This window comes from Mustela putorius, unplaced genomic scaffold (assembly GCF_011764305.1).
Source record: "Mustela putorius furo isolate JIRA1106 unplaced genomic scaffold, ASM1176430v1.1 tig00000242_pilon_pilon_pilon, whole genome shotgun sequence".
In the NCBI taxonomy this organism is placed as follows: domain Eukaryota; kingdom Metazoa; phylum Chordata; class Mammalia; order Carnivora; family Mustelidae; genus Mustela; species Mustela putorius.
The window spans coordinates 18,234,588-18,260,777 of record NW_025421325.1 but is presented as its reverse complement, the minus strand read 5'-3'; the positions used below and the strand labels follow the sequence as shown (position 1 = coordinate 18,260,777).

The window sequence follows — 26,190 nt, the reverse complement described above, 5'->3', positions numbered from 1 at the left end:
ATAGACAGCTCTTCTCACCATCACCCTTCTATCATCACCCACATGATGCTTCCTAGCATCCCTGGCCTTTACCTGCAAGGGAAGGGAAGAGGAGGGGAGGGGAGGGAAGGGGGGGGAGAAGGGGGCAGGGAGGGAAGGGGAAGAGAGGGGAAGGGAGGAAGGAAGAGAAGAAGGGAAGTGAGGAAAGGAAGGTGGGAGGAAGGGGCTGAAGAAGGAAGACAGAGATATATATTATTTACCTCTTCAATACCTCTTTGCTTTTCTTCCTATGTAATGTGAAAATAACTCTGAGGAAGAAATATTGGGGTGGAGGAACTATGACAAATAATCCACTATGAAACTGGCCCATCCAGATTTAATAGAACTCCAAAGGCCCATTTCAACCTCTGCCTAACAAGCATGTAAGCCATATCAGTTAAGAAAAACTAACCGGTCCTTTTAATTTCTCATGTCTGAATATTACACATAAAATATCCCGTTCTCCCAGTGAGCTATAATTACAAACATATGTGCCTATTAAATTAAACATACCTTGACTATAAATGCAATTATTATTTGAATCAGGTGATCAATAAAATAGCTAATGATCCTGGAGCCTTTATTATATTTTACTTATATTATTTATCCAATTCCCCAAGGACCTGAAAATTATTATCAAAACCATTTCTCAGAAGATAAGACAGATACCCAGAGAGAGGTTGAGTATTGACCCAACCCAATGTTGGATATGGAACTAGCTAACTCCAAAGCCCATGTCTTAGTCACTACTATCCCAATTTGTAAATATTACATCATTTAAGTATATTTTAAAAATGAAGTAGGATGTAGTGAAAATGATATTAAGTGGCTCTCTTCTAAAAGGAAATACCCTGTGTTCCCTATCATTTTTACAATATTTTTTCTATTTTTTTAATGCAATGCATTTCATGAGGGATACAATGATATTGCTATATAACAGAGGTACCTATTCACTTTGTACCTAAAAGGAAGATTTTCATTTTCAATAATGAGAAAACATTACTTCCATAATCATAAATAAATTATTTTGAAAAGATGTAGTGATTTCTTCCTGAGAGGTAGAAATTCACCTTAGTATAGATTTTACTACTATAAAAGGGAAATTCTATTTATGACTGGCAAGAGGAAACATTTTAAATTATTATATCTTAGAATGCCTGGAACTCCATATGCATTTATGCTATTAACTCCCAAGTTAAACCAAATAATGAGTCTTGAAATGTTCAAATTATCATAAAAATGTATAAAACTTCCAGAATATTAAAATTTATATGTCACCCCTTCCTGTCCAAGTCTTAAAATTTCATAGCAATGAGACAATCAAAATGCTCCACTATAGAACATTAAGCATATACATGAGATTTGTAAGAGTTTACATCTGAACCAGAACTGAACACCCATGTGCACACATATTCACAAAGCTAGACCTTCAGGACAGACATTGTTCATAGACATTAAGTAGCAATCAACATATTAATCTTTATAATCTTAGATCTAATTACAGAAAGGTACATAAATTTATAAAAGTACATAAAACAAATGCACAGTTTATTAGTGTGTTCACATTAATATTAGTATTTTATATATAATGTTAAAATATTTCCCATAAAATGAACACACGTATAGCCACCACTCATGTCAAGAAATACATCACTGCCATTATCCTCAAAAGCTTTCCATGGGTCCCTTCTGGGGATCCTCCCTGTTTCTAGCCATAAACATTCCTGATTTTTGTGACAATAATTTCCTTGGTGCACAGGCACACCTAGAAAAGACAGTTTAATTTTGTCCATTTTTGAAATATACATAAATGAAATTGTGTATTTTAATGTATTTTAATCTTTCACTTAATCTTTCACATGAGATCTTCTATTTTCTTCATTTTCATTGTTTCATAATATCCATTGTCACACACACACACACACACACACCCCACAGGAATATTACTCAGCCATAAAAAAAGAATGTAATCTTGCCATTTACAACCACACAGGTGGACCTAGAGGGTATAATGCTAAGTTAAATAAGTCAATCAGAAAGAGACAAATATCATATGATTTCACTTATACATGAAACTGCAACAAAAAGACATACTCTTTTTTTTTTTTTTAAAGATTTTATTTATTTATTTGTCATAGAGAGAGAAGCGAGAGCAAGCACAGGCAGACAGAGTGGCAGGCAGAGGCAGAGGGAGAAGGAGAAGCAGGCTCCCTGCCAAGCAAGGAGCCTGATGTGGGACTCGATCCCAGGACGCCGGGATCATGACCTGAGCCGAAGGCAGCCGCTTAACCAACTGAGCCACCCAGGCGTCCCAAGACATACTCTTAAATATAGAGAACTGAAGGTTGCTGGGCAGGGGTTGTGGGTGAGGGGATGGGGAAAATAGATAAAAGGGATTAAGAGTACACTTATGATGAAGAGCACTGAGAAATGTATAGGGCTGTTAAATCCTTATATTGTATACCTGAAGCTAATATAACACTGTGTGTTAATTTTATTTTAATTAGATCTAATTCTATATCCTGCAAATATAACTTCTCTGTTCTTACATTTTTTGCATGATTTTCTTAACTGAAGTATAATTGACATATAGAAGTTTCCAGTGTACAACAGGACTCAACTTCTGTATGCATTGTGAAATAATCACCACTATAAGTCAAATTCCCATCATTCACCTGACAGAGTTAGAAAAAATTATTTTCCTGTCATGTGAAGTTTTAATATTTACTTTCCAAGCAACTATCAACTTTGCAAAGATAGTATTATTGGCTATAGTCACCATGCTTTACATTACATCCCCAGGACTTATTTTATAACTGGGTATTTAGACCTCTTGATCTCTTTCATTCAATTTTCCCATACCCAGTCCCCACCCCTCTCATAACCAGCAAGCTATTCTCTGTATGTATGAGTTTAAGTTTGATTTTGTTTTGTTTTCTTTGTTTATTTGTTTTGTTTTTTAGATTCTACATATAAGTGAAATTGTATGATATTTGTCTTTCTTTGTCTGATTTGTATCACCTAGCACAGTAAACTCAGGGTCTGTCCATATTGCAAATAGCAAGATTTCACTCCTTTTTAAGGCTTAGTAGTATTCCATTATATATTTATGCCACATCTTCTTTATCCATCCATCCCTTGATGGATGTTTATGCTGTTTCTACATCTTGGCTATTGTAAATAATGTTACATATAAACAAAGGGGTACATATACTTTTCAAATTAGTGTTTTCATTTCCTTTAAGTAAATAGCCACCAGTGGAACTGCTGAATTATATGGTAGTTGTATTTTTAGTTTGGGTGGGGGGACCTTCATACTGTTTTCCATAGTGGCTGAACCAATTTACATTCCCACCAACAGTGCTCAAGGGTTTCCTTTTCTCCACATCTCACCAACTCTTGTTATTTCTTATCCTTTTGATAATAGCCATTCTGACAGGTGTGAGATAATATCTCATTGTGGTTCTGATTTGCATTTCTCTGATAGTTAGTGACATCAAGCAAGTTTTCATGGGCCTGTTGGCCATCTGTATGCCTTCTTTGGAAAAACGTCTATTCAAATCATCTGCCCATTTTTTTAATTAAATTTATTTATTTTTTAAATAAACCTATAATCTATTTTTATCCCCAGGGGTACAGGTCTGTGAATCGCCAGGTTTACACATTTCACAGCACTCATCATAGTACATACCCTCCCCAATGTCCATCTCCCCACCACCCTCTTCTGTCCCCCCTCCCCCCAGCAACCCTCAGTCTGTTTTTTGAGATTGAGTCTTTTATGGTTTGTCTCCCTCTGATTTTATTGTTGTCATTATTGAGTTTTTTGAGCTTTTTATATATCTTGGATAGTAACACCTTACCATATATATGACTTACAAATACCTCTTCCCATTCAGTAGGTTGCCTTTTTGTTTTGGTGATAGCTTCCTTCACTGTGCAGAAGTCTTTTAGTTTGATGTAGTCCCATTTGTTTTTTATTGTATTAGTCACCATCACTCCGAGTCAGATCCAAAAAAACATTGCCAAGAGTGATATCAAGGAGCTTACCGCCTATGTTTCTTCTAGGAGTTATATAGTTTCAGTCTTATATTCATATTGCTAATCCATTTCAAGTTAATTTTTGTATATGGTGTAAGACATTTTTATTCTTTTGCATGTGGCTGTCCAGTTTTCCCAACATCATTTATTGAAGAGATTAACCTTTCCACATTGTGTATTTTTGCCTTTCACTACAACCCTGTGGTTCTCCTAGATGTAAGCCCTACTAGTTTTGAAAGCCAGAATTTCTGGTATCTCATCTCTCCAGTGCAGGTCCCAAGGTTTGGGGTGACTCAGGTGAGGCATAAGCCCATTGTTCCTCATGGAGGAGTTCCATATTTGTGAGACCTCTCTCAATGGCAGGTCACTACACCACAGGTAGACTTTTGGGCAAGACTCTGCCTTTCTTACACATCTTATTGTGGCCTTTTGATCCCTTATTGTAAAGTAGCTATTTAGCTAGGTCTTAGGTTCTTTTAAGAGGGAATTTCTCCGTAAGTAACTGTATATTTGGTATGTCTATGGGAGGTGATTGCAAGATTTTCCTACGCCACCATCTTGAACCACCTTTCATTTATTAGGACTTCATCAAGATAAAAAGCTTCTGCACAGCAAAGGAAACAATAAACAAAACTAAAAGACAACCTTTTGAATGGGAGAAGATACTTGCAAATGATGCCTCTGACAAAGGGTTAGTATCCAAAATCTAAACAGAGCTTATCAGACTCAACACCCAAAAATAATCCTGGAAAGAAATAGACAGAAGGCATGAATAGACATTTTCCAAAGACATACAGATAGCTAAAAGACATATGAAAAGATGCTTAACATTACTCATCATCAGGGAAATACAAATCAAAACTGCAATCAGATATCATCTCGTACCTGTCAGAATGGCTAAAATTAACAACAACATCACCAAAGGCAAGGGAAGCAAGGACAAAAATGAACACTGAGACTTCATCAAGATAAAAAGCCTTTGTACAGCAAAGTAAACAGTCAACAAAACCAAACAACCAATAGAATGGGAGAAGATATTTGCAAATGAAATACAGATAAAAGGCTAGTATCTAAAATCTATAAAGAACTTATCAAACTCAACACCCAAAGAACAAATATTCCAGTCAAGAAATGGGCAGGAGACATGAACAGACATTTCTGCAAAGAAGACATTCAAATGGCCAACAGACACATGAATAAGTGCTCAACATCACTTGGTATCAGGGAAACACAAATCAAAACCACAATGAGATACCACCTCACACAGTCAGAATGGCTAAAATCAACAAGTCAGGAAATGACAACTGTTGGCGAGGATGCAGAGAAAGGGGAACCCTCCTACACTGTAGGTGGGAAAGCAGCTGGTACAGCCACTCTGGAAAAGAGTATGGATGTTCCTGAAAAAGTTAAAAATAGAACTACCCTCTAACTTGCAATTGCACTACTAGGTATTTACCCAAAGTATAAAAAAATACTGATTTGGAGGGACACATGCACCCTGATATTTATAGCAGCATTATCAACAATAGCCAAATTATGAAAAAGCCTAAATGCCTATCAAATGATGAATGGATAAAGAAGTTGTGGTAGGGATCTACAGTGGAATATTACTCAGCCATCAAAAAGAATGAACTCTTGCCATTTGCAACAACATGAATGGAGCAAAATAAGTCAATCAGAGAAAGATAAATACTATATGATTTCACTCATATGTGGAACTTAAGAAACAAAGGAGATGAACACAGAGAAGGAAAAAAAGAAAGGAAGGCAAACATAAAACAGACTCTTAACTATAGAGAACAAACTGAGGGTTGCTGGAGAGGAGGCAGCAGAGGGATGAGTTAAATATGTGATGGGAATAAAGGATGGCACTCGTTGTGATGAGCAGGTATTGTATGTAAGTGATGAATCACTAAATTCTGCACCTGAAACTAATACTACCCTATATGTTAACTAAATGGAATTAAAAAAAAAAAAAAAAAAAAAACCTTAAACAAAAAAAGGAAATGTTTCTCAAACCCAAGGTGATATGAAAATGACATTACAAAATTTTGAAGCTTTGTAGTTTGCTTTCAGTTAGCTCTTTAACCTACTCAGTGTTGACTTTTGTGTATGGCACAAGGTAGAAATCCAATTTAACATTTTCCTATATGAAAACCCAAATCACCTTACCACTATTTATTAAAAAGTCATGCTTGCACTGCTCACTGAAATGCCAAGTGTGTCATCTGTCATTTCTACGTATTGTGTGGGTCTGTTTCTGGACTCTCCATTCCATTGCAATGGCCTAGTCATATATCCCTACATCAACTTCATACTGTTTTAGTAATTGTTGCTTTATAGTAGATCTTGGTATGTAGAAGTTCTTCCAGCCTCTTATCCTTATCAAGAGCATCTTTGCTTTTCTAGAACTTTGCACGTCCATGTAAACATCAGAATCAGCTTTGAAGATCCACAAAAGTAGCAACAAAAACTATTGGAATTCATTCACTTGGGTGTACATGGAATTTGTAAGATAACTGGAGAGAAGTGAAATCTTCCCAGACCATAAGCAAGACTGGATATTGTATCTTCCAGCTCCCCAACCACTAAGCTAATGTCACACTTTTTAAAAAGTTTTTGGTAGCAGTCTACCTCAACGTACCAACTCCTGGTAAATAAATAAACCCCGAAATTCCAGTGACAACTTACTACAAGTTTATTTCTTGATTATGTGATGTCCAATTATTAAAAAGGCATTCAGAACAGTTTTGTTTCATGAACTCTTCAGAGACCTAGGCTCACTGAAGCTTAACCACATCATAATCATATGCTTTATTTCTTTTACTACACTAATGTGTAAATTATATCTGTTGATGTTAAAATGCTAAACCAACTCTGCATTACTTGAAGGAATGTAACTGGTCATGATATATACATGCTTTGTATATATTACTATATTCAGTTTGCTAATACTTAAAGATTTCTGTATATATGTGCATGAGTAAGATTGAGCTGTAATTTTCTTTTCTCATATCATCAGGTTTTGGTATCAAGGCTATGCAAAAATCATAAGATGAATTCCATCATTCTTTAATCTCTAGAATATTGTGTGGAAGATTGCAATAATTTTTTTTCCTTAAACACTGATAGAATTCATCAATGAAGCCATTTGAACTTAGTGATTTTTGTAATGAGAAGCTTTTTAAATACTGATTCCATTTCTTAATGACTATAGGTCTATTCAGTTTTAGGTTAGATTTTTTTAAAATTTTTTATTTTTTATAAACATGTATTTTTATCCCCAGGGGTACAGGTCTGTGAATCAGCACTCACCAAAGATTTTTAAGGAATTAATCTAACTTTCAAATTTATTGACAGAAAGTTGCTCATATGTCATGATATCCCATTTTTATCCCTGATGTTGGGTATTTGTACCTTCTCACTTTTTTCTTGATCAGCTTACCAAAATGTTAATTTTGGTAGCAGCAATGTCCATAATGCACAAATGTCAATTTTATTAGCCATTTTGAAATACCAACATTTGGTATTATTAATCTTCTGTACTACTTGTTTACTTTCCATTAATTATTCCTTATCTTTATTATTCCTATCTCATTATTCCTATCTTCTTCATTGTATGGTTTATTTTGTTGTTGATTTTCTAAGTTCTTAAGATGGATACTTGCCCAGTATTTGTCTTCTTATAATATATTAATCAAGTCTCTGTACCTCCCTTTGGGAGAGCATAGGTGTCTCAGTCAGTTAAGTGTCTGCCTTAGGCTCAAGTCATAATCGCAGGATCCTGGGATAAGCCCTATATGGCTTCGGTCTCCCTGCTCAGTCTGCTTCTCCCTCTCTGCCCCTCACCCCAACATGTTCTCTCTTTCTTTCTCTCAAATAACTAAATGTGTGTGTGTGTGCCTGTCTATCTGTCTGTCTGTCTGTTTCAGGAACTGCTTTAACTATGCCCTGTAAGTTTTGACGTGTAGTATTCGAATTACTGGATAGTTCACAGTAATTTCTAACTTCCTTTAGGAAATTGGAATTGCTTTTACTATGCCCCATAAGTTTTGATGCCCTATAAGAACTCTTTTAGGAACTTTTTAACTAAACTCTAATTTTATTTTTTTTTTAAGTTTTTATTTATTTATTTGACAGACAGAGATCACAAGTAGGCAGAGAGGCAGGCAGGCAGAAAGAGAGGAGAAAGCAGGCTCCCTGGTGAGCAGAGAGCCCGATGTGGGGCTCGATCCCAGGACCCTGGGATCATGACCTGAGCCGAAGGCAGAGGCTTTAACCCACTGAGCCACCCAGGCGCCACCTAAACTCTAATTTTAAATGACCTAACCATTCCTGTCTAAAATATGTAGAATTCTTCATGGCTAAAAATTTTCAAAAGCCAGACTATTTGAATTCTTCATCTTGCAATGTGCTTAACAGAGTTATAAAATTGTAATGGACATTCCAAGGAGCTCATGAGGACAGAAACTTCTCACTGGATAATGCGCTCCTGTTTTCAGTCATAGTGTGTTGTGTTTTCTAATGGCTGAAAGCATCGTATAACAATGGGACTGAATACCACACAATGGAAAGAACACAAGGTTTGGAACTAAGTAGGCCTTAGGTCCAAATCCCAGCTCTCTCACAAACAATAACTGGCTTGTAACAAATCACTTCACCTCTCTGGGCCTGTTTATTCATCTGTAAAATGGGCCTAAGACCATCGACTCACAGGTTGGGATCACATGCATTCAAGTGCCTAGCACAATGCCCAGTCCAGAAAAAAAGTAGGAGTCTCTCATTCAAGTTGGAGGCACCAGATCCTTACAGAACTAGAAAGGCAAAGGAAAAATGTTAAATATAAATACTCTATAATATTATACAAGAGAGGGATTTGAAAGTGCAAATAGCGCATTTGCAAAGAGCGAAGATAGTATGTACATGTCTGATAATGTTATGCAAGGAAAAGTGCCACTGAAAGAACAATTAATAAAGAAAAATATCAGTTAAATGCTTTGTTTCATTTTTTTCTGTTTCTGAAATTCTTAAGAGAATGAGATCCCTTTCAGAATTCATAATGCCGGGTTTGGGTCGTTTTTGCATTTTATATGTGTGCAGCTGTTCTTCCACTATAAGTATGCACATCTGCTCATTAGCAATACAATATAATTCCCACTGTCTAATTATTTGCAGATGATAGATTCCTTGTACATGGTCTAAAAAAAGGATAGTCCTTCAAAAGTGGTGACTTATTTAAAAAAAAAAAAAACTAACTTAAGAGGGTCAGCACAACGAAGTTCAGATATTAATTTGGCAAGTTCAAATATATGAACACCAGCATGTAATTGCCAACTTGATGAGAAACAGAAGGAAATAAGACTTTTTTTCTCTCTCCAATCAATGTTTCCCAGGAGACAGCATGAGGGGGCTCGCTTCTCTACCATACACCTGGAAAGAGACTAGGAAGCAAACCTGAAGATGGAATGGACCAAGCCCACCACCAGTTCTCAGAGACTTCTCGGGAATAACCCACGTAAAGCAATACTTCATGGTGAGTGTGCTGGGACATGCGGGGTGAGGAGATGTGGAGCCCAAGGGCACTGAATGGAAGAGAATCCTTGGTGGAGGTGGGGAGAGTTTTTCATTTCAACTATCGGCCAAAGAGCCCCATTAATCCCCTACTCATGACACTGAAGGCTAAGGCAGCAGGCTCAGGGTGTGTAGCCCTTGGGCCCCATAAAACCTAACACCACAGATCATGTAGCCCACTGGGGAAAGTCAGACAAAGCTTTCTGAGGACAACTGGGGACTCATTGTGAGAGGTGAATGCTGAGAGTGGGAGGAAAAGTGGTGCTGAGAAGTTGACTGAGGATCAAGGATATGAACAAAGCACAGGGAAAGATCAAAGATATTCAGAACATGAGCTGGGAGAAGATGATAGAGAAAAGTGAAGGGATACTAGGGTTCCAGAAGGAGTAAGACAAACAGAAGTTGGAGACCTTGCTCTTACAGAGACAGGATGAGTCTGGTGGCTATTATCTATGACTGCTTACTCTGCTCAGCACTGGCCTCACACAACAGACTACATTCCCTCATACATCCCGACACACATTTGTGTGATAGGAACTGTTTGGCAGACGGAGCAGTAGAGGTTTCATTCATATGTTCTAGACAAAATGGTTTATGAGAACCTCACTTTCAAGACCTTTTTTTTTTCCCCTTCTCTACAATAGCTGAGCCTATATCATTCACTCCCAGGGCTGGGGGTACTACTTTCATTGGGGAGCAGTGGTCAGGGAAGACCTCTCTGAAGACACGAAGCTTGAAGCTGAAGGAAAGGAAGGAAGGAGCCAGTCATGGCTTGAGCTGCAGGCTGACTGAGCAGTGGGTACAAGGCCCCAGGCAAGAAAGCATGTGTGTCTTCCAGGAATGGAGTGAAGGAAGGCACAGCAGCAGACATGCAGTAAAGTAGGGCACAGAAGCTGAGGTTGCACAAGAGAGTGCCAAGCAGTTGGGCTGGCCATTGTAAAGAGTCTGTATGTTAAACCCACCCACCCAAAATGGACAACCAGCAAAATGCTTTAAGCAGGACAGGGATCTACGTTGTTATATGTCATGATGTGTCATGATGAGGACAGGTCATTATGGAGAGTGGATTCAGAAAGGCAAGACAAGCCAGTCAGGAGGCTACTGTAGCTGCCAAATGAGCGAAAGCGACAGCTCAGATCCAGGCACTTGAGTGAAGATAGAGATGAGACGAGACTCAGTGAGGTGCCATAACTTTCCCAGGTCACGTAGCTAGTTCACAGCAGATCCAGTTAAAGCCATATCTTCTCTAACCCCAGGGTCTATACTCTTGATAGATTTGATTAAAGATGCTTTAATTAAGGAAACATTTAATTAAGATCTTCAGAATAGTGACTGGGAGTTCATCACCAGCTTTTAGTAGAAGACTATTATAGTAAGGATATAGGTTCAGCTGTTGTAGAAAAGGAAAAACAACAGCACCAAAAATCCCTAACTGAACCAAATAACAGTAGGTTACAGAAGATAGCTTTTGCACTGAGTCCAGCCTGGGATGGTAACTCTGGAAGCTTCTAGCTTGTAGATTCTTCATTATAAGTGCGAGGCCTCCATCCCTGTGGTCCAAACTGGCTCACCACTACCTCTACAGGCAACTTGAGGGAAGTAGGGGAAGAGAAAGAAAAAACTCCTTGCTCTAAGTACACAGAACCCAGAAGTTGTACACCATCACCTCTACTCATGCCCTGGTATGCAGAACTCTGACACGTGGCCATACTTGACCATAAGGAATCTGAGAAATTTAGTCTTTACTGGTGGCTATAAATCCAGTTAAAATTCCAATCCTACAGAAGTGGGGGAATTGACACTGGGGTCAACCAGCAGTCTCAGGCAGCAGGCATCTTCAGAAAGGCCACTGCACCTTCATGAGTATGTTGGAAGACCCCCACCTATAGCCACAGTACCCTGAGAAGGCCTGGAGCTACTACAAAAGGTACACAAATCCAACCATGCAGCCAGCGTAGCCTAGAGTCTGTAGAATGCATTGTGTATATGAGCATTTCCATTTTCCAGAGGTACGTGACATTGTGCTTGTTAATAAAATAAGCATTCAATTTAAAGTGTAATTAAATTCATAGTGGCATCTTAATATATTTGCTTTAAAAGGGTTACTAAGAACACAACTGTATCACATAGGGGGATCCATAAAATTATTTGTGCTTAGAAGAGGTCCTCCTAGTCAGAAGTTTGAGCCCCTCTGGTGCAGGGAAAGAAAAGAACCTTGAGCTTTAGACAGAGCTGGGTCCAATTACTGCCATCGACATCAAGCAAGACTGACAAACTTTTGGAACCTTATTTCCTCTCTTCTGTTGATGGGGTTACAATGAACCCCACTTTATAAGGCTTTGGTAAAGATTAAATGAAATTATAAATTTAAAGTATCTATCACTAAGACTGGCCTAGAAGAGGTGCTTGAAAAATGTTGCTCTCCCTTTTCCCAGGGTTAAGGAGAGTAAAACAGGTTGAGAAGTCAGACTTGTATCAAGTGAGACAAAGCTGAAATCTTTCAACATCGTGTGTTTGTGTCCTTGTGGCTTAGCCCAAGGTATGGGCCTGTGCCCTATATCTTCATGCAGGAGCAGTACTGAAATGGTGTAATTCACACAGAGAGGGTGCTAGGTAGAGGGATACAGATCGAGCATGAGTGGCTGGGATCCGATCTGGTTTTTTGGATGACTGTGTCAGCGGCAAAGTTAAGGAGCCACCTGTCCCTCACCCTCACAACCACCACTACCTAGCCCCCCAGCAGCCACTCCATCACAGAATGGCAACAGCAACAATGCTGAAACCTTTCCAACTAATAGGAAGGACCAAAGAAAGCTTGTGGACCGAAAACCCACACTTTTATAGGTAGAAGGTAAATACTTCCCCACAGAAATCAAGGATATAAAAATAACTCAATAATTGGGGCACCTGGGTGGCTCGGTGGGTTAAAGCCTCTGCCTTTAGCTCAGGTCATGATCTCAGGGTCCTGGGATCGAGCCCCACATCGGGCTCTCTGCTCAGCGGGGAGCCTGCTTTCCCCCACCTCTCTCTGCCTGCTTGTGATCTCTGTCAAATAAATAAATAAAATATTTAAGAAAAAATAACTCAATAAGCTCATTGAAACTGTACTGTTGTATTGAGAAGGACATAGCTAGAATGCCTGGCACTTGCATGATGTTTGACCATTGTCCAGTTATTTTCACATTATTTCATTTAATTCTTATGACGTATGCAGTATAGGCATCTGCCTTTTTGGGATATGAGAAAACAGCTCAGATTGAGTAAGTGGCTTGGCCAAAGTCACACAGTTGGGAAAGGGTAAGGTGGGCCCAGAACCCAAATCTCCTAAATTCTCAGGCTCTGCCATGTTATCTGGAGACTGGGGAGTCTGGACTCCACATGGTCAGGGATGAGCATGTTCTAATCTATCCTTAGGAGCCTGGAGGAGTCATATTTGTCCCATGAGTACAACAGGACATATTAGCTTAAACAGTGTTATCTGAGTACTTCAGCAAAACAGAGATTTTGTGGTAATTGGTAAATTAAGAGAAAAAAACTATTCCAATTACTGGCTGAATCTATGACAACGCTATTAGGTCTCTTACTTCACCTGAAGCTAATCCATTGGGTAGAACTCTCTTAGGACTCATTGTCTATTGGCTGTGAAATATCTTTAAAATAGTATCTTTAAAAGTCTACATTTTCTGACAGCTCTCTTACCAGCTTTGCCCCCTTCCAAATGGCAGACTGGGGGAATTTCTGCCTTGCTATTAGGGCAGATACCAATAGAGCTCCTGCAGCACCTTGAGGCAGTCAAAGACTATAGGACTTCTCTGCCTAGTCTATGCCATGAAGATCTAATTGAACTGAAAGGGGACTTTAAGCTGAAATTCTTGCTATTTCTACCACAGCAAATCCTGAACATTAGCAAGAGTCCCCACATTTGCAAATGTCATTCTAAGATATTGCTTCTCTCACAAAACAAAGTGAATCATAACTTTAAAAAAAAAAGTGACCCCTTCAAATGTTAATGACTCTACAAAGTACTCAAGTCTTTCAATATGCTAATTAAAATACATTTCTCTTGAAATGTTTCTGTTGAGACTCGTCAGTTTTCTGGGCAAATCCTCACATCAAAAGTCAATAACTTCTCAAGTTGACTCAAGTTTTGTCTTTCTATTTATAAGCAACACTGACATAGGCAAGAGTATCCCTTATGCAGTGTTAAGAATCACTCATGCTTCTGACAACAACCTAGAGTAGGTTATTGCTTCACCGATGAGAGTCTCCACCAAATCCAAAGTCCTGCTGTCTTCTGAAATGTCCACTGAGTAAGACCAGTCAGTCTTATGGGCCTCTACTTCCTTCATCTGTTCTAATGTGTGGTCTCTTTTCTGAATACTAAGAAAAGTGACAGGAATCACCAGGTGACTTCAAGTAGAGAAGTTAGAAGCTGTGTTCAGATGGCCATGTTCAATTGCACCCCAGCTATCTCCCACTTCATGCCCATTCTTCAGGGAGTGGGCTTCAAATTCTTACCTCAGAAAAATTACATGTGACTACATGTTTTGGACCTTCAGGGTGCCCTAGGAATATTAAATTCATTGGCTCTGGAGTTCTGAATTGATGTTTTTTGCTTTTAAAGTTCCAGTGTTAACATATACTTGTTTTAATTATTTCAGGTTAGTGTGTTGGTCTTATACACATTTATCTGAAGGCTCATTTGATCTTAGTACATTTGGATTAAACTATTTTCTTCCTACAGAAATAGACTTTCTCTGTGCATTAGCAAGGGGCTGGATACTGCTGCTTTTTACAGGCAACTTGGTGATTTGGCATGACCTAACACAGTGCCTGGCAAGCAGAGGAGACACAAGATCAGTGTCATTAATGACTGACTGTCTTTCATAATAGTTTAGAAATATTGAGATGATCTGATATGTATTCAGGCCATACATCCCGAATCTCAAGCCCCAATTCTTAATTCCGAATTTTGAAGGAACCCCCTACTCAAACCACCAACAGGTCTTGAGGAAATAATCTTTAGTGTCCTCCATTCCATGTCTGAGTCAGTGATAAATTTATTAACCAAATGGCTTTAGACCTCTGATTTACAGAGCCAAATGAACATGGTTTAACTAATAAATACATGTAATAACATGTATAATAATATGTGTGATATAATAAGCACAATGATTAAGTTGAATGAGTGGATTGGCAAGGATTTTTGTTGTTGTTGCAAGTAATAGAAACCCAACAAACGAGCTTCAGTTTAAAAAGATGGAGAAGGGTAGTTACCTAGTAGTTCTCATACTGAGAGGTCCTCAGTCTCTGAAAGATTCTCCTTTCTCATCTCTCTTTTCTCAGTGTCTCTGCTAAACTTCTTTCCTTGTTTCTCTTGTGGATAAGCTCTTTCCACATACAGAACACCTCCACCTTGGCAGCCTCAGAAAAGAGAGAACACCTTTTTCTCTCACATGACAGTCCCAAGGAAGGACTCCATATTGTCCTGCTCGGGTCACATACCCATGCCTTGAAACAAACACTGTTGCCAACAGAAACAGATACTGTTTCATATGACCCAGGCCTGGGTTATATGATCACTCATTTCACCCTATTTCCAGAAGTGTCATGGGAAACTTTGGAATGCAGAAAAAGATTTTCCAATAGCCCATTACACTAAACTCTCCAACAAAAGTAATCCTAGTAATAATGCGGAAGATCAGATATCCTGTGATTGAATATCTGTGAATATATATACTGCATCAAGCACTATTCTAAGTAGAAACAGACCTATACAAGGTAAAAAAAAGATTCTTCCTCTACATGCATAATTTGTCTAAAATATCAGGGTTAAAAATATGTCACTGAACAATCAAATCCTATTGTCTGTGAACACCATCAGCAGCAATTTCATCTTATGGCTTATAGAATTGAAGCTGAAGATTAATCAGATGACCTCTAAAGTCTCTTCCTGTCTTTGAGTCTACAACCCCTCTGTCAGAATCAAAATACTTCTGGAAGAATAGTATACCAAGCTATTACTTTATTGGACAGTATTATGGGTTGAACTATATTTTCTCCAAATTCGTATGTTGAAGCTATAACTTTTAGTACCTCAGAATATAATCTTACTTGGAGATAGAGTCTTTAAAGATTAAAATTAAGGGACACCTGGGTGGCTCAGTGGGCTAAGTGTCTGCCTTTAGCTCAGATCATTGATCCCAGGGTCTTGGGATCGAGTCCTACATCAGGCTCTTTGCTCAGTGGGGAGCCTGCTCCTCCCTGTGTCTGTCACTCTTCCTGTTTGCTAGCTTTCTCTCTGACAAATAAATAAATAAATAAAATCTTTTAAAAATGAAAGTTAAAATTAAATCAGTTCATTTGAGTGGGTTCTAATCCAATCTAGCTGGCGTTTTTGTAGGAGGAGGAGATCAGGACAAAGATACACGTGGAGGAAAGACCCTGTGAACAGGACCCAGGGAGAACATGGACATCTACAAGCCAAGGAGAGAGGCCTCAGAAAAATCCAATCCTGCCAAAGGCTGTATCTCGGACTTCTAGCCTCTTAAACTGTGAGAAAATAAATTTCTGTTGTTTAAGCCACCCAATCTGTGGTACTTTGTTATTAGCAAATAATACACACAATAAACCAAGAATTTCAAAGAGGAGTAAGGCACAGTGGAGAAAAATTAGATAATGGGATAGAGAGAACAAGAGGTTCCTTTAAGATTCTTTTAAAAAGTAGAATTCCCCCTAAAATTTAGGGACCAGGACCAGTGACATAGTTAACTGAGGTATGCTAGTAAAGATGGGATAAAATAGGAAAGAAGTTAAGAGAAGGAAGGAGAAGTGCATGACAGACTTCACCCTTTTTGAAATTTTGCCAAGGCTAGACATAAAGTGATTGTATCAGGACAGGACACTATGGTTGGCCACGTCAAAGGCCACATACCCAACCTTGTGGGCCTGCGGCGAGCCTGATTCCTTCATGACTTCGGGTTGTCCTGGGCTCCTAATATGTGTCTCCACTGAGAACTCTGAAATGCTGAGCATCCTGCCCTGACCTTTGGCTTTGGGAGCCAAATGCCTACTCCACCTGGATCAAAGGATCACCAGCATGAGCTCTTAGCCATCATCACTCTTATTTATGATGCTCACTATGAGACCTTCCTGCTGAGACGACCCTAAGTTTGTTAGGCCTGCCTTTCACATATGACAGGCCAGTTCCAAGAGTCCAAACCAGGGTGAATCTAAACCTTCTGACTATAGTATTCTTACCCTACCAGTTCTCTACCTCCCCTGCCCCATACCTCACCATTCTCCTGCTAGAAACTCATCCCCCTGCTCTACACCCCATGCCAAACCAGGAAAGCCTGCTCCTAGCACCCTTCCTAGGCCTTCACCCACCCGGATGGATATGCCTGGATCCTGAACCTGGGTTCTTTATCATTTTGCTACTCTTGCCTTAGCTCTGACCTTTGCCCTCTAGCAAATCGACCCAGACACTGGGTGGCACTTAGAATCAGAACTCAAGACCCACCTCCCTGTACTGCCAGGGTCGTATTAAAATTCCACCACAAAGCACAATGCACATTTGGAAAAGCACACCCCCTTCTTCAGAAACAGCCAACACAGCATACCCGCTACACAAAAACCTGACACCAAAGGGAAAATATTTTTGCTAAACAGACTGATTGCTAAATGAACAGGGTTTGTGAAAATCACATCTATTATATAGGACTTTTCAGTTCATAAGCCTCATAATATCAGATCATCATATTGGCAAGGCAGTGCTTGTAAGGCTGTTAGGATGAAATCTGGAAATTGCTTCATTATTGAATATTACAAATGATATTTGCCAACAGGGAATTTTGCTTGTGTGTGCATTCAAATAAAATTTCTGGCCACCATTGTTTATAGCCCAGATAAATTAATATCACCAATTCCAAAGAAGATAAATGAAATATTTAAATAATCCAAGCATTGTGGACCCACTGACTACTGCATTTTACCTTCATGTTCTTTTTTTTTTTTTTAATCACCCACAGACATTAAAAAAAAAAATCCTGATAACGTCAAAAGATGAGAAAGGCTAAATTCAGGGGAATAAAAGAACCATAAATCAGGAAAACTTTGGAGCTGCTAGAAAGACACTTTAATTTTGTAGACAAAAGACTGCATTAAGGAGGAATAATGCAATAATCAAAGGTGAACGAATCTCTATTGTCTGGCGTCTTTCTCTGTGGGAATTTTCCCACCCCTGACAGCTGTAAAGGGGGGAGGAGCGCAGACTGTGGCTGTGCCTTTATTCTCTTCCCCGTTTGCTCCCCAGCCCCTCCTCTCCTCCGTCAATAAATGTCTGCAATCATATTCTTGAGCTCCTGTGTGATTTCAAGGTTCATCTCTTCCATGCAGCTCAAACACTAATTATCCCAGCTGTAATTAGTAAGATAATTAAATACTGGCTCACTCATCTACCTTGGGTCGGGTCATGATTCTCCCAGAAGACCTTGAGCAGTTCCTCAAAGCTGATGCGTTCTGGCTCGTACACCACTCGGACTACTTCTGCGTGGCCAGTTTTTCCTTGAAAGAAACAGAACGTACAATCAAAATTTACTGACAACACCAATCTACTACAAGTCATCTGTTTCCACAGAACCACCAGACAAGGGCTCACGTTCTTCCCTCCACAGCAAGAGTGGGAGCCTAACAGTACGTTAGCTAACGATTTCATAGCAAGTCTGTCGCTGGTTCTGTCTCCATAAACGCATACAGTTGTCCTCTGGCGAGCTTCCTAAGGGTGATGACTTCTCGTCATTGGGCTCTAATTTTTTTAATTTCACAAGAAAACAAACTCGGGTTTTCTTTTCTTTTCTTTCTTTCTTTCTTTCTTTTTTTTTTTAATCTCACCCTTATGAAACCTTATGGATCCAATCTGACATAGTGCTCAAGGTTTGAAACTCTGCAAGGGGAATGAGCCAATTTATTTTTATTATCACTCCCTGCGATATGCAGTAAGCACAGCTGCACTACAGGGTGACATGGTGCCAGATCAAGAAACCTCGGACAAACAGCCTTCTAACTCGTTCACATCGGATTGATTCGTTAACGGAGGGACATTCGCTGTGCCCTGTTAAGGCACAGGGACAACAGGTCAGGTTCACATACCCAGTAGGGGACAAGGCTTTTCTCAGCCTATTTTGTCTCGGCCGCAGCAAAGGTCTCTCTATTAGTGTGCCCATTCTCAGAGGTGGTCCCAGGGTTCTGGAGATCAGGGAAGTGGGTGTTTGTAGTGGCCCTTGTGCCTCTGGAATTCATGCCCTTCCTTATTTCACAGTGTTAGGATATAGTAAATAATAGAACCCTCCATACATATCATTTCTCTATTTAAATTTGTTTTCCATCTCTTTCTGGGCACCTTACATGCAGTAAAGAATTTAGCTTTGCCCTAAGAGATATCTGGCCTTTCTCTGCCTTGGTCTCTGGAAGGTAATCTGCATCATACCTGATAGGAATATCCTTCTTTAAGGTGAGGCTAGCCACAGCAACAGTCTTAGGATGAAAGTTAGCCCCTTGGAATCTTAGGATCCTGATGGCCACACCCAACAGTGTTAGGGTCAGGGCTGGCCATGCCAGACAGACCAACCATGTGCTGAGACTGGGGACTTTGGGTAATGCAGAATCAGCTAAACTAAAGACTGAATTCAACCATGTGGACAACCATCAATCATGCATATGTAATGAAGCTCAAATAATAATTCTGAACACCAAAGCATGGGGGAGCTTCCTGGTTGACAATATTCTTTGCATATTGTCACATAGGGATGTCAGGAGGGTAACACATCCTGACTGCATGGGAGACAACACAGAAACTTGGCACTGGAATCCTTCCAGACTCTGCTCTATGCATTTCTCCATTTGGCTGATTTTGATTTGTATCCTCTCTCTGCAATAAACCATAACCCTGAGGATTACTGTTCTCAGTGAGTTCTGTGAGTCCTAAATGATCAGACCACACAGTGGTTTGGGAATCCCTTGAACTTCACCTTAGTTGGCGAAAGGGTTTGCCCATAGGTTGGTGATCTCACTTTAATCCTCACAGTGATTTCACTGAGGGGAAAACTGAGACACCTAGAAGTTACATTTGCCCAAGGTCACATGGAGCCAGTGAATTCCTGAACCACAACCTAAGAACCTTCTGGGTTTTTTGTCCAGGATTCTGTCCAATAAACAAGCAAAGAAAGAAAAGTGAACATGAATCCAGAAAAAGGAAAAAAAAATCTATTCATTATCTTTCATCATTTTTCTCACATTTAATTTCTGACTGTAGAAATAAAAATTTGCAAACAATATGAAGTTTAAAAATGTACAGAAGTATAAAAAAGAAAAGAAAAATTACATATTATATTCTGACCACATACAATAAGTACTGTCATTATATTTTACACATCTCTTTCTGAATATATACCAGATACACACGAGTGGACATGTGCTCATACACATGTACACACATGCACACACGCGCAACCACACCATGCACAATTTGCTTTACTGCAAGCATAGCATCATTTTTTTCAACTTACCAGCATATTGTATTTTCCCATATCACTGGAATTTTTAGGAAATGCCACTTATAATGACTATGTAACACTCCAAAGATGGTTGTACTATTATTCAATCATCCCCTGTCACTGGGGGTTTAGACTGAATCCTATTTTTATCTATTGGTGTAAATATCTTTCCACATTTCCAAGACTGCCTCGAGCCACAGTTACATAAGTGGGATTTCTAAACCAATGCTTACAAACATTTTTAAGTTTCTTACTATTTACTGCTTAGGTGCTATTCCGTAAAGTTGACCCAGTTTTCCCTCCCCATTGGCAGCACGTTTCAGGGCCAGTCTTAGTCACTATTGCAATGTTTTTAACTCTTACCAATTTATAGCAGGACAATAGTGTCCTATCATTTTATTTTCAATGAGTATAATTATTAGTAAGGTTAAAAAAAAGTCATGTTTATTTATTTTAATTTATTTGCTCTAAGTTTTATAATACCATTTTTATATTGGGTCATTCATATTTTTAATGAATTGGTCATTTTACATAATTTTAATTCAAAGACTACAGTCATAGAAGGAAGCCAACAAACAGATCTTATACTCACAGATATGAAAAGAATTATGGGATAACAAGGGAAGAAGATATATTAAGTATAACAATCAAGTTATTGTAAAACCACTTTTTTAAAAAGATTTTTATTTTTTATTTATTTGACAGAGAGAGATCACATGTAGGCAGAGAGGCAGGAAGAGAGAGGAGGAAGCAGGCTCCCCGCCAAGCGGAGAGCCCGATGCGGGACTGGATCCCAGGACTCCAAGATCGTGACCCAAGCCAAAGGCAGAGGCCCAACCCATCAAGCAACCCAGGCACCCGTAAAACCACTTTTGATACCACTTCAAAATCTCATTATTTCATATTTTGAAATGCTTAAATGAATGATTAAATACATAAGAATTAAACTCTCTAAATATTAACAATAGTAATAATATGTAACAAGCACGACAAATGTATTTGGTAAGAAAAGCATAGAATCCACACTAGAAATCTAGGCAAAAGATGTAAACAGGCAGTGCACACAGGAAGAAATAAATGTAAATCAAGATTGAAAAGTGCTCAACATTTCTAGTGATAAAAGCAAATAAAGGCATATTGAAACATGAACGTACCATCTATTACATTTTATAAAACTGCTTAAAAACGTATCTAGTGCCGATGAGGAGACTGTAACATTGGCACCCTTACTTGGCTGGTGACAGCATAAACAACCGTCCCCTTTCCAACCCCACAGGTATATGTATCAAGAGCCACAAAGAATAAAATTAACTTACCTTCTCTAAGAGACCCAGAAAATCTATCTCAAAGATACAACCCCAAATAATGGAAAATGTATGTGCCAAAAAAAAAAAAATTCAATCCATCATTTCTATAATAGCAGAGTACTATAAGAAATCCAAAAGTCAAATAAAAAAGGAAACCAAGTATGGCATTAGCCACATGATGAAGTCTCATGTCACCATTAAAACGCAATCTCCTAACCCTAGTAAAAACTGTTACCATTCCCTGAAGTCTGACAAAATGGCAGCCACTTTATCAATCTGATGTTCTTTAAGGCGCACAACAAATTTTCTTCCTAATTTTTTTCTATTGTGGAAAATACACATAACAAAATGTACCATGTTAACCATCTTTAAGCACATGGTTTGGTGGCATTAAGTACCTTCACACTGTTGTGCTACCATTACCACCACCCATCTCCAGAACATTTTCATCCTGCCAAACTGAAACTGTCTCCATCAAACACTAAGTCCTCATTTCTCTCCTACCCACCGCCAATGACCACCATCCTACTTCCGCCTCTGTGAATTTGACCACTGTGGGTACTTCATAAAGGTGGAATCATACAGTGTTTTTCACTCAGCATAACGTTCTCAGGGTTCAGCCACGTTATAGCGCGTGTCAGAATTTCCCTCCTTTTTAAGGTTGAGTAATATTCCAGTGTGTGGACAGACCACATTTGGTTTATCCATTCATCTGTCAGTGGACATCTGGGTTGCTTCCACCTTTTGGCTACTGTCAATAATGCTGCTATAAACACGAGCACACACATATCTCTCACAACCATTTTACAAGAGAAATGTGGTCCCCCTTTTAAAGATGAGGCAGTTAAGTCCTCTCCACAGTTTTTCTCACACAACATTCCACAACCACTAAGGAGTGGGACCTAGTGAAGAGTCAACCCGTGAAGACCCCTGAAGCCACTGAGTGACAGCAAATGTCACATAGGTAGTAGCTCTGATGGGAAATCACAAATGGGGTAATTGACATCCAGGCTGTCAAGACTATTTTCCAAGATTAGGCTCTTCCTTTGTGGTAGCAACATGGGCTCAGGAAAGATTTCTGCAAACATTTTCAGACATAATCTGGGCACTGACATTATTTGTGGAGAGGTTTAAAGAAGTTTGGTTGTTTAAAAGAAACTACTACCATTAAAATTCAACATCCATCTGCATTGACAAACAGTGGGGAGAAGCCCTTGCCAAACTCACCTTTAAGTTTCTTTATTTTATTTCTCCAAAGTAGAAGAGTCTGTGTAAAAATACCCAGTGCAAATGATCAAAAGGATTAAGGGGCTAGGGAACCACTTACAGAAATGCCCAGGCCTCCAGGAACTCACCAATGTGCTAGGCTAATTTGATTCCTGAGACCAATCTGCAAATACTTTCTGGTGCTTCCAGAGATAAAAGGCTGTATCTTAAAAATACTTTGAGCTGTTTCTTCATATAACATCGTGCAAATAGCATGATAGATGTGATGTGCAAACGTGCTTGTTAACAATGCGCAGCAGCGTTAGAGGTGTTCTAACACTCTTTTAACACTGTTGTTCGAAAATATCTTGAAAGGAAATAAAAAGGACAAATGTCTTCTCTGAGCATTTCCCAGTGTGGCCTTACCCCATGACCCTAAAGAAAGGTAAATGAATGCAGAAGGGTAGGTTATGGACAGTCCATTCCTTGTAAGACAAAATAACCCAGAAGAGATATAAAGGAGTGCCCTGGGGGCTGAAAAATCAGGCACTCTGGAGTCATCTAGGCTTTTGTGGGAGCCAAGTCATCCATGGAACCAGGCATTTTTAAGGAGAACCCCAAAATAAATGAGCCTGTCTTTAAAGTCCCATGTCACAGCTTTCCATCTCATAGGGAAAATGTTATTCTCAACTCTTCCAGGCTTGGGTGATGAGTGTTTGCTACTGTCCAGGCTGGTAAGAAGGAAAGAGGGAGCAGGAAGGTGGCCTCTCCAGTAGATGAGAACAGGAGAGAGCTCGGGAGCTGGTGAGATGCAAACGCAGGGGAGTGTCGCAGGGGGCAGCACCCACTCAGGAGCCAGACTGCGTGGGCTACCCCTTGGCAGGCACATGACTGTGGCAGGGCTGGTGAGACTGAAAAGGGTGGTTCAGACCAGAGCTCCCTGGCATAAGAACCAGGCCTTCCCCAAGGGGCCTACACTCACTTTTGAAGGCCCTTAATTCTCCTTAACTACTCTGTGCCTCAGTTCCCTCGTCTATAAAATGTGGAATTAGAACAGTGCCTGGCACAGAAGGTATCAGTCTATCTCATGCTCTATGCCTCATGTTCAGAGGTTGTATTATATTCTCTACTCAGCTGGGATGGAACGGGAGAAGACTGGAATTAAAGTCACAAGAAGTAACTTAAACCATGGTTCTAACAAGTCATTTGACACTTTTTTGACTGTGATCCTGAGTCTCCTACTTTTCTGGATGGAACTAAAAATAATGTCTGTTGTTAGAGTCATCAAGATTAAATGAGGTCATATGTGGGAAAGTTCTGGGGAGGAGTAAAGCTCTCTGTAAGTAAATATGAGGTTTCTATGGTTGTTTTCCTTTTGTGTTTCCTGAACAAGGACACCTTCCCCATAAGGACTAAATTCCAGGAGAAGAAAAATAATGTAAGGAAGCTTCCAACTCATCAAACTAAATTTTTATCTCTGAGAGTGTCTAATTCTGATTTGATTCATGCATTCATTCTAGAAATATCAGTTAAGGGTCTCCAGGTACTGATGCAGGGGCTGAGGTGAGGTCCAGCCGACACATTCCAGCCTAGGTGCAAACTATAGTCCGGCTTTCGTCCACACCGTGCAAGGACACTGATTCTCACTCTTTTGATGAATTGTGATGAATCACGTGTGATTCACTGTAGAATCAGAACTAAAAAAGACAGGAGTTTAATGAGAAAGCTCTTAACTCAGGTAAAAAGAAACCCCTGGAAGCAGGTAGGAACCTCACCTCCCTAGACAAGCTGCTTCCTACTGTGCTATTGTAGCTGTTGACAATGTCTTTTGGACAAGAACTTTTGTCCATCAGAGTCAGTAGTACTCAGGAGACAGTGCAGAGCAGAACACTCCCCCTCTCCCCACCACTGTCCCTTGGGCTGCAGGCTTCAGAATATGCGAGGCTACCTCTCTCAGGACAAAGCCAAATGACCACAGGCCAGCAGGCGGCAGCCACGAGTGGTCAGAATCACACAGCTAGCGTGGTAAGAAAGCGAGCTGGGATTGAGAGTTAGACTCCAAATTCTCTGTAGAACTAGTGGCTCCTCCCCAATACGGTGGGCAAATCTGATGCAGAGGAGATTTCCACAAGGAGAAGGAGCAGGACCACCAGCACCAAGGCCAGCTTGAGCCTGGGAGGGGCTCCTGGGGGGTAGCATCTCACCTGACCAAGAGGGATTCCTGAGGCAAGCCAGGCAGCCCAGACCGGCATGCTTTGTGTGGATTCCCAGGTCCCAGTGTGTGAGCAAAAAACTGGGAGTGAGAGCAGAGGTCCCAGCCCTCCAGGAGGGGCCTGGACAGGGACACAGAGGAGGAAAGCAAAGAGAGACAGAGACTAGAGGACTCGGGACAGAGAGGGAAAGCTTCAGGCAACACCGGGGCACAGGGCTCCCACTCCCTGTATCAGAGCTCCTGGAATTCTTTGCTGCTGCTGTGGAGAGGGTCAGAGAAGAGGTCACCCATCTGGTTCCCACCAGATACCCTAGACACATGGGTACCCCTCTGCTGCTCTATCTGCAAGGCAAGGAGAGACCTCCAGGCCTGCTCACTTCCCTCCGCATGTCACAATCCACCATGGGGCACACATGACCATCAACAGGGTGCCTGCCTGTCTGCACCGGACTGCCGGGCCCCACTGAGGGCCAGGAAGCAGGCATCAGGGCACTTGGACCCAGACGGCATCCTGGGCTTGCCTCCTGGCCACCCACCAGCCCAGGGGTGTGACTTTGGCCAAGCTCTTTCCTCTCCAGGCTTTAGTTTCCTTATCTTTGAAATAGGACTAATTCATAATAGTGACATCAAGGACTGCTGTGAGGATTAGCTCCATAACCCATAGAAAGGGCTGAGAGTAGTCTGGCCCACCCCATACATGAAACCCTACCCAATATTAGCTTTATTTGTAATGGTATGTTTTGTATTGTTATTGATGCTACTATCACTGTTATTTCATAAAGGGGGAGCTGGGAATCTGTATTTTTACAAGATACCCTAGGTGATTCTTAATAGTAACCAAAATGTGAAAACCACTCTTCTTGAGCCCGGGGCACTGCTTAAAGAAACCAGCCCTCGGGGCGCCTGGGTGGCTCAGTGGGTGAAGCCGCTGCCTTCGGCTCAGGTCATGATCTCAGCGTCCTGGGATCGAGTCCCACATCGGGCTCTCTGCTTGGCAGGGAGCCTGCTTCCCTCTCTCTATCTCTCTCTGCCTGCCTCTCTGTCTACTTGTGATCTGTCTCTCTGTCAAATAAATAAAAAAAATCTTAAAAAAAAAAAAGAGAAGAAAAAAAGAAACCAGCCCTCAAACTCTCTCCTGAATCCTAGTACTGGCTGTGTCCATTATCAGGAGGTGCATAGGAGCCCCACAGGCCTTAAGGAAGGAAGGCAGGCAGGCAGAGAAGGGGTGGGGAGGGAAGAGGTGGGGAGGCAGAGGGGAAGGAGAGCACAGAGGAGAGGAGGAAGG

The 26,190-nt window shown here is 40.3% G+C and overlaps 1 protein-coding gene across 8 annotated transcripts in view; it reads right to left on the bottom strand.

The window, feature by feature from the left end:
• MSRA (methionine sulfoxide reductase A) overlaps positions 1–26,190 on the bottom strand; it is a 426,874-nt gene that overhangs the window by 129,736 nt on the left and 270,948 nt on the right. For all 8 annotated transcript variants that reach the window (XM_045078388.1, XM_004766048.3, XM_045078389.1 and 5 more), the window contains one exon: positions 18,088–18,192. In XM_045078388.1, coding sequence (XP_044934323.1) covers positions 18,088–18,192 — 105 coding nt within the window. The remainder of the gene's footprint in view (positions 1–18,087; positions 18,193–26,190) is intronic.